The sequence below is a fragment of the Amborella trichopoda genome, chromosome 2 (genome assembly GCF_054954075.1).
Source record: "Amborella trichopoda isolate Santa Cruz 75 chromosome 2, AtrichopodaSantaCruz75HAP2 v2.0, whole genome shotgun sequence".
Classification (NCBI taxonomy): Eukaryota; Viridiplantae; Streptophyta; class Magnoliopsida; order Amborellales; family Amborellaceae; genus Amborella; species Amborella trichopoda.
The window spans coordinates 65,093,714-65,111,675 of NC_142337.1; the positions used below are offsets into that span (position 1 = coordinate 65,093,714).

The following is a 17,962-nucleotide window of genomic DNA, read 5'->3' on the forward strand; positions in this document are numbered from 1 at the left end:
TTGAATGGTTGACAATAGGAATGATCTATGTTTGGCTGCGAGGGGAAAAAATAAAAATAAATAAAAATACACCTGACCTTTCAACAATTTAACTATTTATCTTTTTTAATTATCCTTGGTTATGTGTATCTTGATATGTACTTTAGAATTAATCCAATAAAATATATGTATATGTTTAAAGGGGTTGTATATGACAAGACAATTGACCTTTAATATAAGGCGGTCACAATTCTTTAGAGCCATTTGATGCAAAATTTGATAGCTTGGATGTATTACGAAGTTCAAGAAATTTTTTTTTTAAGTTTGAGCTTGGTTAATAAAATAATTGTAGCCACCCAATTTTATATCTAATGGTCAAGATTAATGTGACTCCCTTGTATTAAAGGTTGATGATCCCATTTTATACTCTCCCATTGTTAAATAGTTGACCTATTTTGATAAGGTATCAACCTTGTATAATCTTTGCTGTCTCGCAATCTCGTAATGGGCTCCAGTCGGTAGAGAGTAGTTTGACAAAAGGTTCCCTCAATCCGGCTCTTTTTGTTTCCGGTCTGACACTATTATAAAATGTATTTTTGTTCAAAAAGTTATAATTTTTTGTACGGGGAGTATTTGCTATAAAATTTGATTTTACGATATAAGTTACGAAAGAAAAATTTTGGTTGGGGGATACTTGCAATTTTCCCTAAACTTTTCCTTTTTATAATTTTCTAAAAAATAAAGCTCGGTAGATTGGGCTCGTAATTTATATTTTTTAAAACGTAGAGTCTTTTGGAGGTAAAACTAGGGGTGGCAATTGGTTGGGTCTGGCTAGACCCTGTCCCAAACCCAAATGTATTCAAGTCCAAATGTTGGACCCATATCCATCAAGTCCGAGGTCCATTGCCATCTTTACCGTGAGCTTTTCTTTTGTAGCCTACAATGGTGAACAATATATAACTAATTTTTGAGGGGTAGGCTATTAGAGAGAGACATTCAAGATCCAGTTATTTGCGGAACTAGAGGAAGACGAAAAGTATTGAAACGATTTTAGAGTTGGAGCTTTACATTTGGATAAACTAAAAATTTGGGTTTGCGTACCCACCTGGTCGGGTATAGTAGGACCGTACCTGAACCCAGATCCAAGACTATTCAGATATATTTTATTGGACCCAGACCCTACCTACGGGTCCAAAACTTGGACCCATATCCGGTGTCGGGTGTACCTTGTGGGCATGGGTCAGGTCCGGGTCGGTTGCGACCCCCAAGTAAAACCTTTGATAGGGTCAATCGCGTCCTAAAGGTTTTTACGAAAACTACGCGATTTTTTTTTTGCCAACCTTTTCAAAAAAGTCGCCGTTCAAAAGTGTTCCCATAAAAACGGCGATTTTTTGAAACGACGATTTGCTAACTATGGACAGGGGAGAGAAAAAGAGGTAGAGGGACCACCCTGAAAACCAGGGCCTGAAGATTCAGAAGCGTAGAATGGGAATTCCACTGAAGAAGAATACGAGAGGGGAACGTAGAAGGGCTAAATGATCTTTGAAGCCCTTGGTATCAAAGAAAGATGGAACGCTTTCTGTGCAGAGGTGAGCTTCTCAACCCACTGACCCTTTCTCTCTCTACAATGATAATTTCTCGAACTACTAACCCTTTATCTCTCTCGACACCGATAAATTTTCTCAACCCTGAAATCCCTTCTCTTAAATGCAATTTCTTACTCTATCCCCAATGTGTTATGTTTGAATGTGTTTATCTCCTGCTTGCTTGGATTTTGAGGAATTATGGTTAGAGTTGATTCACAGTGACATTTTTACTATTAAGGAGTAAATAAGTGTTGTAACTTATGGGTTATTGATTAATTGAAGAAAAATTAATATTTTTTGAAAGATTAATTTTTGTACTCATTCAGCAATAAATTTATTTTGTTGGGGTTAATAATCCACACATTTTCGATTTATTGTTTGTTATCTAATCCTGAATTGCTCAAATATGTCTCCAACCAATTATTTTCTGAAATTTCATTTTTCGCAAAAAATCAATTTGTTTGTTCATGTGGTCATTCTGCTTTGCAGTGCTAGTATAGCAGTAGCATATACCTGGTTGAGGCTAGAAATTGGGGATACACTATTTTTTGTAAGGATGTTAATCTCTTTGCTCAGTGCAACCACTTAAAGGATTTACTATCACTGAATTTAGGTAACAGTTTTAGGAGGAGTCCGAGTAAGTCCACCTCGGCCTATAGCCCAGTCCGAGTAAGGGCGAGCTCATGCAGCTTGAGAAATCCTTCAAGAAGCATAAAACTAAAAAATGCAAAAAATTTAGGAAACACCATTATATTACTTGGAATTCAGTTTTTAGATGATTTCAATAGTTTTTAAGATTCATATGGGAACTTTATTTTTTTAACAATCAAATCTTTAATATATTTTGTCATCTTATTTAGTCTTCTAATGATTTCTATTAGCTAGTTTATTTATTTTTCTGATTTTTAACCCTTTTTTGAAACTTTTTTACTTTTTTTCTTTGACCTTTTGTATTTTCTTGGGCTGTACATGGTTGAACTCGGTCAAGTTATTGACTTAAAAACACTGAGTTAATTTTGATTGTCGATAGAAGACCCCAAAAATCCCTATAGACCAAGCTATACAACATATGATATGCTATCATCGACCAACTGTTATTCTCTTCTATTGCATATGATCTTAAACATTCAGAAATTGAAAGGTGCATCAACCCCATAGTTAATTCCATGCTTACAATTGATGATCCTACCATGGTTCATAAATTCATGGTCGAGATAATCTTGGGAGAGTTGTGTATACTTAACATCGAGGAACATGAATTTCCTTCTTCTATGGAGTGGACTGATTCATGCTCACCCTGGAAAAGCTCATCATGAAACTGCAAGAGATGCATGTCTAACTCTAAAAGGGGCTGAAGGGAAAGTCGAGGGGGCAAATTGGATCATGTGGAAGAGTTTCTATCTTGCTTACCCATAGTTAAGAGAACCGTGGGGGTAGGGTGGCGTTCCCGCTCCGGAACCTCAATCCCACGGTCCCTCCTAGGGATCTCGTAGGGATCCCAATTTTTCAATTTTGGGATCTCGCTCCCAAATAAAGGGGATCACATCAAACCATTAGTGGATTCCAGTACAATTTCGAAATAGATCCCCGCTCCCATTAACCATGGTCCAAGGTTTTGGTACAGTATAATATTGGATTCCATATACGTGGAATCTACTTTAAAAAACAGATGAATCCATTTCCATTTGAAAATAGATCCCCGCTCCCATCAACTATGGTCTAAGGTTGTGGTACATTAAAATATTGGGTTCCATGTTTGTGGGCTCTCTCTCTACTGCGCACGCACCCACACCTCGCTCTCACTCTATTGCACACACACACTCAACTCTCTCTCTATCTTATGCACACACAAGAGTCACAGAAATACATAGGGAAAAAGCACTAGCGCACACTCAACTCTCTCTCTCTACTGCACACACACGCACTCATCTCTCTCTCTACTGCACACACACACACTCATCTCTCTCTCTTTCTTATACACACACAAGAGTTACAGAAATACACAGGGTAAGAGCACTAGTGCACCCTGAACTCTCTCTCTCTCTCTCTTATGCACACACACACACTCAATTCCCTCTCTTTCTTATGCACACACAAGAGTAAAAAAAATACATAGGGAAATAGCACAAATGTACACTCAACACTCTCTCTCTTATGTATACACACACTCAACTCTCTCTCTGGTTATGGACACACGAGTCACAGAAATACACAGGGAAAGAGCACGAGCGCACACTCAACTCTCTCTCTCTCTACTGCACACACACACTCAACTATCTCTCTCTCTCTCTCTTATGCACACAAAAGAGACAAAAATACACAGAGAAAGAACACAAGCGCACATACCTGTAGCACGGGAGAGTGGAGATTGTAGCGTGAGAGAGTTGGGGGGAGAGACCAAATTCACCAGAATGATCACCACAAGCTAATGGCGAAGGAGCCGTGTGGGCTGGTTTTGGGTCCAAGGGTTAATATCGAGGAAGGGGGAATTGGGCAGGGAAGAGGGAAAGTGGGGGGCTATGTGTTGGTGATCTAAGTATGTAGTTGATTAAAATAATAGAAAAATCCAATTTGTGTACTTGTAGATTATTTTTTGGATTTATATGTAAGGAATATCTTGTAAGGAATATCTTGGTGGTCCGAGGGACTATGTTATTAAAGTTATACCTCTAATGGGATTTGGAGTATATATAAGAAGAATGGAGTACATAAGTATACTATGGACTATCTAATAGAGTGATCTGTACTTTTAGCATTTATCAAGTAGTATATGGGCACCTGATGTATCAAATTTTGGTAATATGCATTTAATTAAATAGGGTATGTCATACACATTAGATTTTGGACTAAGGACCACGGACTAAGTAGCAAAATAATCCATGCTCTTTAGATTTATCAAGCATATAGGCATGTGTTGCATAAAAATTTGGTTCGATGCACTTATTTAAACATAGGATGTCATACATATTACATTTTGGACTATGGACCATAGACAATATAGTAATGTGCCTAAAAGTATTTAATATTTCATCAAGTAGCATGTATGCGTCAAATAGCATGTATGCCTAGAAATAGGGCACTATGGATTTATTTAAATAGAGGTTGTCATATTGGATTTTGGAGCATGGACTATGGACATATACAGTAAAGTGTTTAGTAGTATTTAGCATTTATCAAGTAGCATGTGATGTATAGAAATCGGGCACTATAGATTTATTTAACTAGAGGATAGCATACATATTGGACTTTGGAGAATGGATTACAAACTAATAGTAAACTTATGATTCTATGAAATTATTTAAACATAGGATGTCATACATATTAGATTTTGGCTATGGACCATGGACTATATAGTATAGTGCCTAAAAGTATTTAATATTTATCAAGTACCACGTAAGCATGTGATGTCTATACATAGGGCACTATGGATTTATTTAACTAGAGGATGACATATTGGAAAAGTGCCCAATAGAGGGGCCCTCGTAAATGGCAGTTGCGACCTTGGGGCCAATCAACTGAGGACCTTGATTCTTGTATTTGAAGAATCTCGATGTTAGAACAAAAGCAACCCCGTTATATGACAAACGTAAACCTCGATCCCTTAACCAAGGGAACCTGTACTAGCTCTACTTGACAACCTCGTTTAATATGTAGGGGAGCTCTTGCCAGTGAAAACCTCGAACCCATTGATATGGGATCTCGCTCCCATAAACCTAAGAATCTCGTTCCCTCTCTTGTTCATTGTACGGACGCCGATCCCAAACCTAGGAACTTCCGCAATAGGTTGTTTCGGCAATTCCCGAACTGATCCCACTCCCGTCTCCAACAACTATGTGCTTACCTCAACTTCACCACTCACTTACTATTTCATTAAAGTTTTCAATGGATTTGGCAGAATTCACTAAATATTCACATTTTTTCTTTTGAATTTGAAAATTCAAAGTTGAATCACTTCTGCATTTATGGTCGCTGCCTTTGTGTTTGTGAATTACCCAAATTGCAGCTGTCTTTGTGTGTGTGTGTGTGCATGCACGCGTGTGTGTGCGTGTGTTTGCGTGCCTGCATGCGTAGCATGTGTGCGTGTGTGTGTCCAAATGCACACACGCGTGTGTGTATGTGTGCTTTTGTTCATTGCTGGTACATCTTTGTTGGGGTCATTTATTGAGTAAAAGCCTTACAAATCTAGTTCCTGTAAAGATAGAGCACAAATATAGCTTTCCATAAATATGACATGTACGAATAAAATTAAAAATTATACCATTTGGATCATATCCTATATCCTCTTTCACAGTAGTTTATGCCTTTATGGCACCTTTAGTAAATAATTTGATGGCGTAGGATCGGCATCTACTTGAATGGTGGACTACTTTTCTGATGAATTGGTTCACGTGGATTATAATTCAGCCAAGAGTTCCTGTCACTCTTCTCATTCTTGTAACATATGGATCAGAGCTTGAGATTTCTATAAATATCTATTCTCATATATTTGTTTTTCATACAATCGGAATCTGCTACTTTGTTCATATGGTTTCCCATGATACTGTTAACTTGCTAAATGAGACTCTGTTTTGCAATGCAGGCTTGGTATTTTCATCAAATCACAACTTGCGGAGCCTTTACTCCTCATCCAGGGGATTCACATCATCATCAAGTGGAGGCTTCGATTCAATAGAAAAGGGCAGGAGCTACACTGAACAAACAGATAAGGACTCCTTGAAACCCATTGTAAATGATGTGTGCCGAATTCTTGAAAGTGGTAAATGGGGACCCGATCTGGAAGCTTCTCTCTCTAGTTTTGATCACAAATCCCAAACCCAATGCATGGTTGGTGTGTTAAGGATGCAAAAGGACCCAGGCCTGGCTTTAACCTACTTCCGATGGGTGGAGAAAAGTGCTGGAACTGTCCACAGTCAAGAAGCATACAACACCCTTCTCATGATCATGGCTAGTGGTAACAAGCATGATAACTTGGACCAGGTTCTTGAGGAAATGAGCCTTGCTGGCTATGGTCCCTCGAATACAGCTTGTATAGCATTAGTCACAAGTCTTATCAAGTCCAAGAAGCTCACAAAAGCCTTTGATTTGATCCAAACCATGCGCAAGCTCAAGTTTCGGCCTGCATTTTCAGCATACACAACTCTAATTGGCGCACTAGCTGATGCCCACGAGCCCAACATGGCCCTGACCATGTTTCACCAAATGCAAGAAATAGGCTATGAAGTGAGCGTCCAGCTTTTCACTACTCTCGTTCGTATATTTGCAAAGGATGGAAGGCTTGATGCTGCTCTCTCTCTGTTGGAAGAAATGAAGAGCAACTCCATTGATGCTGATTTAGTCTTGTATAATGTGTGCATAGATTGTTTTGGCAAGGTGGGTAAGGTTGATATGGCTTGGAAATTCTTCCATGAAATGAAGGCACAAGGTCTTAAACCTGATGACGTCACATACACAACCATGATTGGGGTTCTTTGCAAAGTAAACAGATTGGATGAAGCTGTGGAGTTATTTGAGCAAATGGACCATGGCCGCCATGTCCCATGTGCATATGCATACAACACCATGATCATGGGTTATGGTTCCGCTGGGAAATTTGATGAGGTTTACAAGTTGCTCGAGAAGTTGAGAGAGAAAGGGTGCATTCCGAGTGTTATCACATACAATTCAATCCTCACTTGCCTTAGAAAGAAAGGGAGAGTGGATGAGGCTTGCAAGCTATTTGAGGAGATGAAGAAAGATGCTGAGCCCAATCTCACAACATATAACATCCTTATTGACATGCTATGTCGATCAGGCAGGTTGGAAATGACATATGATCTTAGAGATTCCATGGAAACTTTGGGCTTGTTCCCAAATGTGCAAACTGTAAACATAATGATCGATAGGCTATGCAAGGCTCAGAGGCTTAATGAGGCATGTCAGATATTTGAAAGCATGGAGAAAAAGGGGTGCAAGCCTGACAGGGTGACCTTTTGCTCTTTGATCGATGGTTTGGGCCGAGAGGGTAAGCTCGATGAGGCATATAGTCTGTATGAAAGAATGTTAGATTTGGGTGAGGGGCCAAATGCTGTGGTTTATACGTCACTAATTCGTAACTTTTTTAAATGGGGAAGAAAGGAAGATGGACACAAAGTCTTCAAAGAAATGACTAGAAGGGGTTGCAATCCTGACCTAACCTTAATGAACACCTACATGGATTGTGTTTTCAAGATGGGGGAAGTTGAAAAAGGGCGAGCTCTATTTGAGGAAATTAAGGCCCAAGCACTTGTTCCTGATGTTCAAAGCTACTCCATCCTCGTTCATGGCTTGATAAAGGCTGGCTTTGCAAAAGAGACCTATCACTTGTTCTATGCCATGAAAAAACAAGGGTGCGTGCTTGATACCTTAGCATATAACACAGTGATTGATGGGTTCTGCAAATCAGGTAAGGTGAATAAGGCCTATCAGCTTCTAGAGGAGATGAAAACTAAGGGGTATCCACCCACTGTGGTTACCTATGGCTCAGTTATTGATGGATTAGCCAAAATTGATAGATTAGATGAGGCCTACATGCTCTTTGAAGAGGCCAAAGCAAAGGGAATACAACTCAACGTTATTATTTATAGTAGCTTAATAGATGGGTTTGGGAAAGTGGGCCGTATAGATGAGGCTTATTTAATAATGGAGGAGATGATGCAAAAGGGTCTAACCCCTAATGTGTACACATGGAATTGTTTGTTAGATGCTTTGATGAAGGCTGATGAGATAAATGAGGCATTGGTTTGCTTTAACTCCATGAAGGACTTGAAGTGTACGCCAAATGTTGTGACCTATAGCATCCTAATCAATGGCCTTTGTAGAGCAAGAAAATTCAATAAGGCATTTGTGTTTTGGCAAGAGATGCAAAAGCAAGGTTTGAGCCCGAGTGTGATCACTTACACTACAATGATTTCGGGGCTTGCTAAAGCAGGAAATGTTGTGGAGGCAAATGGGTTGTTTCAGAAGTTTAAAGAGAAGGGAGGAGTACCTGATTCTGCCAGTTATAATGCATTGATATCAGGGTTGAGCAATGCTGATAAAGCATTGGATGCATATAGGATTTTCGAGGAGACAAGAATGAGGGGTTGTAGTGTGAATGTGAAAAGTTGTGTTGTTCTTTTGGAGGCTTTGCAGAGGACCGAGAACCTTGAGCAAGCAGCAATAGTTGGGGCCGTGTTGAGAGAGGCTGCCAAGTCGCAACATGCAACAAAGTCCTTGTGAGAGGGTGGGAGGTGGTTCAAGGTAGAGATGCAATTAACTGGAGGTAATTTCTCTCTCTCTCTCTCTCACACACACACACACACACACACACACACACACACACACACACACACACACAAGCACAAAAATGCACATCTACAGACACACACACACAATCATCATATTGATCATTAGTGATGCTAACATGTGCCCCTCATGCTGTTATAACTTTGAGAGACACTTAGATTATCAGTCACATTGAGCTACTTTGGCCCCAATTCATTTGGTATTTGAGTTTTATTAGGAATGACTTCTCTGTGTTCGTGGGTGTAGTTACCAGATAACTCTTAAGAATTTTCCTTGTAACAGAAGGAGGGTCAAAAACGGGTTAAGAGATTTGCATTGCAGTGCCTGGATAATGTGCCAGGTTCAATTGGCATAGGCTATGGGCATGGCCTGTGAAGCACTGTAATTTTGGTGGCGATGAATGTATTCTTATTGGAATGTGAAATATGTGTAAGTGGGGTGGTTTCAGAATTCTGTGTGTGATGCAGTGTTAATCTCTCGCATTGGATCGTCCTATGAAGGCCTTTGGTTATAATGGGTATGTATAAATTGTTTTCATGATATAATTTATGATTGGGTGAGTTATGCCATTGTACACCTGCTCAGGAATGAAGCATTCTTTGAATAAAAATCATATACCTTTTTGTAACTTTCATAGGAATCTTTTTTGAACTTTTGAGAGAGAGAGAGAGAAAGAGAAAGAGAGATTTTCTTCCTCTTTTTTTGCTGTTAGTGAGTAGTAATTTGATGCTTCATTGATTAAAGTGAATACAAAGTCATCTCAATTATCATGAAGGAGAAAAAAGATGATATATCTTTCTCTCTCTCATGAAATGTGGCTTATTTCCAAGATTATAATCCAAAGTAATTTAGCTTTTTCTCACTTCGTTTAGAATAAAAGTGGTTCGTGTAACACTAATTTCAAGCATATCTATGGGCTATGTTAGAAAAATGGCCAAATAGTTTTCTTCTCCCATATACTTCACAGTTTATCCTTGAAAATTTTATCTTGGTTAAGAAGCTAAAGTATCACCTGTTGAGAGAAAGAAGTGACAAATCCTTAGTCTTCCACTAGAAAGTAGCTGCTTCGGCTTTTGTTGTTGGAATTCTCAAGCCCTAGCCCCCTCTCTTCTCCTCTGCATGCTTTCCACTCTCTCTCACCCGTACTACATCTGCCATCTCTTTTTTTGTCTTTTCCTCTCTCTCTCTCTCTCTCTCTCTCTCTTTCTTTCTCTGTCCATAATTGCAGTAGCCCTCTCTCTCTCTTCACCCATAGTGGCAGCAGCACTCTCTCGACCATATGTCTCGCTCCACTGTGCCGCCTAGAGCAGCCATCTCTCACCTCTGCTCTTTCATTCTTGCACAGAGTACTAGTTCCTGGCCATTGCTCTTTCTCTACACGTGGGTACATCAGGGTAACTCTCTCTCTCTCTCTCTCTCTCTATAAGGTTACAACCTTAAACAGTCCAATTAAGGTGCACCACCAAATTTTATTATAACATGTAATTTTGGTGTAAATATTTCTTAGGATTATCTGAAAATCTATTTTCATATCTAGTTATAAAATTTTAAACCCCAAAATTGGTTAAAATCAAGTAGATCTATAAACATACGAAAATCTTGAAAATAGACGGTCTAGATAATGTGTTGCAAGATGCACTATTTCTGGGTCTCAAAATCTTTTTTTTTTTTTATATTCATACATCTCGATCTTGAGATGATCAATTAGAGGGTTTTTCAAGATTCACTATTTCTGGGTTTTTGGTGGTTTAGGTTTTTATCTTTATGTTCCTAAATGGTTGAGTTTTTCACAGTGAGGGATATCTGGTTTTTGGTGGTTTAGGGCGTTGATTTTATGCCTTGTTGGTTGATTGGTGTTAGTTGATATCTGCTATTATTAAATGGACAGCGGGTGATCATGGTAGTCTTAGCCAAAGACTGTTGGTTTTTAATTGTTTGCTTTGAGTTTGGGCAATTATTGATTCATGTAATTTAGGGCTTTCTTATGAGTTATTTAGTATATTGTTATATTGTGGTGAGTCTCTCTATGTGATTATGGTTGACTGAATTTGTTCATTTTCATCAGCCTATGCATTGTTTTCATGTGCAAGTTCTCATGGATCCAAGTTTTTTGTATATCATATTCGTAGGTTACTCTTAATGTTGGATGATACGGTCCAAAACTAGTTGTGGATTTATTCTGAATACTTTCTGTCTCTCTATCTGTTAACAAGGTACTGATCTCTATCTGTTAATGAGGTACTGATTTTGTTCATTTTCATCAGTTTATGCATTGTCTTGATTTTGGGAATCTCACAGATCCAAGCATATGCGTATCAAATTTTTGGTTTACTCAGGTTAACTTCATCAAAAAAAAAAATGTTGGTTTACGCATGAGATTGGATGGTACATTTACTGCAGTCCAAGGGAACTTCAACTGCTCTGGTTTCTCACAGATCCAAACATATGCGTATCAAATTCTGATTCCATATTAGATCAATTTCTTGTAGCACACAACCAATCATTTTCATTAACAAGCGTGATTTATTTGAAAACCTGCCTATCTCCCAGGAATAATTGTTCTAAGAATTTGGAGTTTACTCAAAAAAACAGTTTTTGATCTTCAAAAGCTCTGGTTTCTGAGGTCTTGTCGATAACAGGGCCTATTCTTGATTGAATTCTTTGAAATTTGTATGCAGAAATCACCTATGAAATTGTTCTAGTTTGATACTCATAGGGGCCTGAGTTGTTCAATTTTCATGGTTTGCTATTTGTTAATTTTGATTTCATATCCATCAAGCTTAAGATAAGATTGTCCCCCATCATTTTTCCTATCATTAAAACACCTTGACTCAACTTGAATTTAGTTTGCAACCTACATAATGCCTGGTTTGGATTAGTGCCCATCTATGTTGTCACCTATAGTGTGAGTTTTATCAAAGTATATTATGCTAATGTCTAGAAAGTAGTGCTCCCTCTCTTAAGGACATTGAGCATACTAATTTTGGCCTTAATCACAAGTTGGCTCAAGGTGAACCTAGTCATTTAATCCTATGGGATAAGTCCCATATGTGATTCTATTTGTAGTTGTCATCAAGCATGACCACTATATATACTTCTATATACTGTTAATATATATAATGCTGTCGGGTTTGTTATTACCATCTTATGCATCTACACATCATGAGGGCATACCCTAGCCATTGCAACCATACCCTATCCCACATGATCATCCCTTGACATGCCATGATGCCATGATGGCGACACCCACATCATGCTGCCATGATGGCGACACCCACATCATGCTGCCATGATGGCCACCCGCACACCATTTTCCCTAGATTTTTATGCCCATGCAGTAGCTATGTTACCTTGATGATCGTGCTTATGATGTAGCCCATATACCTTGATGATCATGCATATGATGCAGCCCATACATGACCATGATAGGCGTGATCATAGTCATTTGATCTCAATGAGTAATCACACTTAGTTGGAGCTCATTTTTTAATGGTTATATTAGTTTAGTTGCTGCATTTTCCACCATGGTGATTACTCCATTGTTGCAGCCCGTCTTCTAACATGAGCAAATCATAATTGTAGCACATACACCATTAGTGATCACACCAAATTTGCGGCCTGCATATCATATTGATCATCTTGTAGTTGTAGCTGATGTTTCATTAAGATGAGGCCCCAATTCTATTTGCTTTTCACATCATGGATGCTGCCCCATCTTGTGGGTATACCCTTTATTATCACAGTTTTAGGATAAAAGGTCAGCAATCATAATATAATCCTATGGTATGTGGTATACTTGTAGTTCATTGGGCATCCATTCTATGGGATGGACCGTGATTAAACGTGGGACCTAGTGGAGCAAGACCTTTGCAACGTTTTTATCGATAAAATTGTTTGTATTCTTTTGTTTGGACAAGTGCTTGAAACTTTTTCATGCTGTGGAAGTGTAACTTTTATTGGATTTGGTCTTTTGAGTTTTGCATAAACTTTAATGGAGTTATATTATTCCAGATGATAGTGCGATAGTTATTTGGGACTGTTCTCTCGAGTACACAGTAAAATATTTTTATCATCATATTGGGTGCTCAACTTAGTGGAGTTATATTATTCCAGATGATAGTGCGATAGTTACTTGGGACTGTTCTCTCGAGTACAAAGTAAAATATTTTTATCATCATATTTTTGGCCATTGGTCTAAGAAGAGTGAGGACCGTAAACTTTTCCTTAACCCGTCCCAAGCCCGGGCAAAAGTGGTGGGTTGTATTAAGTAGTCAGCCAACGTAAAACTTTGCGAAAACTTCTCATGAATCCGGAATATATTCAAGTGGAGTATGGCTCTTAGCTGACCCCAATTAGTTAGGACAAGGCTTCGATGATGATGATCATATTTTTGGTCATGCAAGTTTGTTATGAGTAGATACAATTGTATTCCTTGGAAAAAAGAACACGACTAGTATTATCAAGAAGTGGTGTGTATAGTCAAGGATAGAATTGGCGAAATATCCTCGAAATTGAGCTTGTCCTTGGATGTTAGTCGCATCTTTAGAAAGTAAATTGACTATGCATCGAACTACAATTTAATGTGATTCTCATCCTTTAGGAAAATTGTAATTTAAAGCGAGTATGCTATATGTGGTGCTAAGTGTTGGATCAGTGATAATGCTATCATGTACATGTTGTCCATTCTTGGTTGATGAGTTGGCAATTCATTATTACTCTCTAACAGTTTTTAAGCATTTAATAGATTGATCTTAATTTTTGACAATTAGGTGGATGTAAGTTGGTGCATTTGCAGTTTATCATTGCAGCGCTTTCTTTTTTGGAAAAAAATTTCAAGGCATTGAAGCATGAAGCACAGCCTTTTATCCCATTGGACCTGGTCAAATTATTTTCTTTTTTGGACAAGCAAGAAGTAGTTTATGAGGGTTGTATTTTGTTTTTGCTTATATTTAGGTCCTTTGTCAAAATCCTTCGTAGTTGCCCACAAAATGGGGCAATACCACAAGATTTTTTATTTCTTGTTCCTCATGTCCATCATATGTTGTACGAGAAACATTCTGACGTAGATTGATTCCGACATTCCTTTACAGGATGAGAATGTGGGCTTTTCCTGGTTTTTGTTACAGATCCTTATTTACTCCCCAGATGGAAGGTGCCTTTTCAAGTATCAAGCCTGCGGAAGTGGTTTGGATGTTAAAAACTGTTGCTTGATCTCATGTGGCCAGTTTCTAGCAGTTGGTAGCTATGATCAGATGCTAAGGGTCTTGAATTGTCTAACACGGAATATTGTTCCCGAATTTATGCTCATAATTTCTGTTAGAGGTCCATTTTCTGCTGGCATTTTCAATGTCAACATTATATTTTGAAGCAACTGGCATGCATGCATGCATTTCTGAGCCCCAAATGTATAAAAAGAATTGCCTTATGATAATTGCGTAAGAGATTGATCAGCCCTAGCAATTTGATATGCATGTTTGTTTCGCACGTGAAAGAATTCCCTCATGTGGTTATTAGAATTCCCTCATGTGGTTATTAGATACGAGTTGGTGATGACTTTGCTCAGACTATAGGGGCCAATGGCACTGGTGAGCAGTGTTGAGAAAGCTTTATGTTATTTGATTTTATCTATAATTGAAAGAAACTAGATTAATTAGGTTGAATACTATGTTCTATTTGGTTTTATGTTAATTGGTATATTCTATAATTTCTCTTTCTTTTTTTTCTGAGTAGTTGTAAGAATATCTATATATTATTTTTGATAAAGCACATAATTGATATCCATATTCTTGTAGGCTATTTTGAGAAAAAGATAGAATCACATAGCAAAAGAAAAGACAAACATATGGGAGCTGTGTACCTTGGATCATGCTTACATATTGCGTGTTAAAGAAGGTTATTTGGTCGATAATTTTGCATGTTTAGGCACTGTGGGTGAAGTTATTTGCATTCGATTTGCCCAAAAACAAAAAGTTGTATGCATCAGAGAGCTGAAGATTCACTATGAATAATTATATATAAAATTATAACCTCACTTTTTTCCCGATCTCCATGAATAAAAGTGAATTGTGCTTGATTTTCATTTCATTGTCTGTCTGAAATATATAATTTTATCATGTTTATGCTTGTGGTCAGTATTCAGAAAATGCTTCTCAATGTTCGCTGCAAGCTAATGAATGTTCCAGTGAATTTGCCTTTCCAGAAACCTGCTCTGGCAAATCTAACCCAAAGCAAGGACTTGGTAAGCCTTCAAGTGACCTTTCTTTCTGGTCATGGTGACATATTTCTCCTATTTATGTGCACTGCATTGATGTTGTTTTGAATTTAGTCTTTCCCGTCATCAGTCAAGAGTCGAGACTGATTAACGGGAGGGCATTAAAGGCTACTAAAGAAGAAGAACGGAGTGGGAGAAAGCCTTCCTGAAAATGGCGCTACATCCCATGATGGTGGAGAGGAGGGATCAACAACAAAGGATATGCATTCCTTAATTGTGCATATGGCCAGACTTGGGCCTTTACCTTGTTTGTTGCTAAGTGTTTGTTTCTTTTTGCTCCCTCATGGTAGTCGTTTGTATCCGTAGTGCTAATTTATCTCATTATTAGTAGGTGGAACTTGGTAAGTGTTTATTTTATTTTTTCTTTTTCTTTTGTGATTTAAATGTTGTGGACAACATTCCTGGTGATATTCATCTTTGCGAGTCTCACTCTCACCCTTATGTGAACATATTATAATTGATGCGTATGGGTATTTGCACTCAGGTGAGGCTTATATAAAGTACCCCCACTATATTATATAAGGTGCTCCTCAAAAATTTACTGGAAGATGTAGTACGGCTATAAGAAACCTTGCAATGATTCGAAAATCCATGTTCAATCCTAATGATAAAATTTAAAATTTTAAAATGGTGCAAATCGAGCACTTTTATAACACTCGATAATTAGGAAAATAAACGTTCCAATTATAAGATGTGCCACATTTAGGACTTGAATCATATTTTTGTTTATATCCATGTATCTCGAGGCCAAATGATCAATTTAAGGTTTTCGAACATCATAGTACTCTTTGTTATTGGATTTTGGATGAGCTATAGTATAACATTGCAACCTTATATAAACTTTTTAGCTTACATTATGCTTTATTGTGGTATCACCAGGCTTGGCTTTCTTGGATTGAAGATGAGACTTAGAATTATCTACTACTTGTGTTTGGTATGATGTATTGCTGTGTCCTCTTGTGTAACTTTGATCTCCTTTACTTTCACTTAGTATATATTTTTAGTAACTTCATAAAAAACTTTGATCATGACAAGCCTTGGCTAACCTCTTCTGGACAATACTTCTCATACCCAGTGTAAAAGTTTGATCATGAGAAGCCTTGACTAACCTCTTCGGAGCAACACTTGTGTTTTAACTCTTATCACAAAATAGATATATCAATACCTAATTCAAGAAAGAGAGCATTTTAAGATTAATAATTCGTAAAATAGAGATATCAATACCCTGTCAATATTTCATAGGTAGGGAAAGAAAAACAAATTATAATATGTGTATGTAATGATGTGAACCGCCCACTTTGTTAGTCATGTTGTGGATGGGTAATTTTCAAAATATCTTATTTATTGTTGTTTGTCATGCTGTGGATGGGTAATTTTCAAAATATCATATTTATTGTTGTTAGTCATGATGTGGATGGGTAATTTTCAAAATATCGTATTTATTGGACAAGTATCGTTTTCAAGATGTTTTTATTTTACATGTATAAATGCCTTCTCAACAATATTTGCAATAATAATTAAATGTTAAAAACACCCCAAGGGCATATTTAGTTCGCGGGAAATGTACTAGAGAAAACTATTGGTATGGTGATACTTTAGTGGATCCCAAAATTTTGAATCAAAAAATAAAAATGTATACAAAAATACTATTTACTTTTGATATAAGGAGGTTATGATCCCTCTTGTTACTCATATTTTAAATCAGGTGGCCATAAGTGTGTCATTGATTAAATTCAAAATTAAAAAAATTTATTGAATTTCTTAACACAACTTAAGCTATTTAATTTCACATCTAATTGTTAGGATTGTGAACTCTTTTATAAAGCGCTTTTGCTTGAGGGAGTAAATATATAATATGCTCCTAATGAAGAATGCCATATACACTATTTTGCTATATATCTCTCCTATGAATCTTAGATGTCCCAAGTCTTACGCGGTGCTCACAAGGTTTGGTGGAGGCCAAAGAAAGGAAAAGGACATTAGTTTTTAATGGAGGGAAAAGCTTTTTATGCTAATAGGGATAGGGAATTCATATATGCCATGTGTCTCCCCCATATTTGAATGGATGGATGAGATGGCCCCAACTGTAATGTCACATCTAAATTTTAATTTATTTTAAATTTTTTCTACAAATTATATTGACATCAAATTTGGAGTGTTCATCCTTTCATATGATCGTACATATAAATATATATAAAAATTATTGATAAATAAAATAATCAAAACACCTCTGAAAGTTTTAAAAGTATTTTAGTCAATTTATTTATCAAAAATAAAGTTTTTATCTTTCTCAAGTACACTCCATTGAGAAAATGACATGCGTTAGGCTCACTTGTGATAGTATAGTTGAAGCTATCCCGACCATTTCTTCACATCATATTGCTGATAAGAGTTGCATATATGGATTCCTTGGGTAGAGAATAGTGGAGATCGCTATTATTTCCTTCATCGTCCCTCTCATTTCTCTCCTCTTTTGTAAGAACCACAAAATTCTCTATTTCATGTACACTCCCTGGCTAATTTTATTGTCAACAATCGTTGGTCTGATCCGATTGTTTATCAACTGATGCCTTGACAGGACGGGTCCAAAGTAACATTGGGTTTTGTTTAAAATCCATCAAAGTGGGCCATGGTCATGCATCTTTTAATAGGTATTTTGAAATAAAAATCAATAATATGGGTAAATTATTAAATAATTCATTCCTCTAGGGTATTTTCACAAATTTCCCTTAAATAAATTCAAAAATATCTTATTTTTAACAACAATATTCTAAGCTTTATCTATGATTGAAAAGTTTCATGCAATTTTTGTTATATAGCATTT

The 17,962-nt window shown here is 37.2% G+C and overlaps 1 protein-coding gene across 10 annotated transcripts; it reads left to right on the forward strand.

Moving 5' to 3' along the window:
• Positions 1-1,458: 1,458 nt before the first annotated feature.
• Positions 1,459-15,638, forward strand: LOC18430305 (Tetratricopeptide repeat (TPR)-like superfamily protein). 10 transcript variants are annotated; one of them, XR_002280253.2, is made up of 5 exons: positions 1,459-1,568; positions 6,145-8,844; positions 9,150-9,384; positions 15,000-15,105; positions 15,193-15,638. XR_002280253.2 is itself a non-coding variant. In XM_088859521.1 (3 exons), the coding sequence occupies exons 1-2, from the start codon at positions 1,547-1,549 to the stop codon at positions 8,799-8,801; spliced, it is 2,679 nt and encodes an 892-aa protein (XP_088715647.1). In that variant the 5' UTR covers positions 1,459-1,546; the 3' UTR covers positions 8,802-8,844; positions 13,958-14,321. The 10 variants fall into 10 exon arrangements, 2 of the variants coding, with proteins under 2 accessions (XP_088715647.1, XP_006840527.1); XR_016050178.1 differs by having other exon boundaries at positions 15,209-15,638; XR_016050177.1 differs by lacking the exon at positions 9,150-9,384 and adding an exon at positions 13,994-14,452.
• Positions 15,639-17,962: the final 2,324 nt, after the last annotated feature.

Bases quoted from the DNA above. Each gene is read 5' to 3' on its own strand.
- LOC18430305 (XM_088859521.1), top strand. From the start codon at position 1,547: ATGGAACGCTTTCTGTGCAGAG. The intron at 1,569-6,144 runs GTGAGCTTCTCA...TTTGCAATGCAG, and splicing joins GGAACGCTTTCTGTGCAGAG to GCTTGGTATTTTCATCAAAT.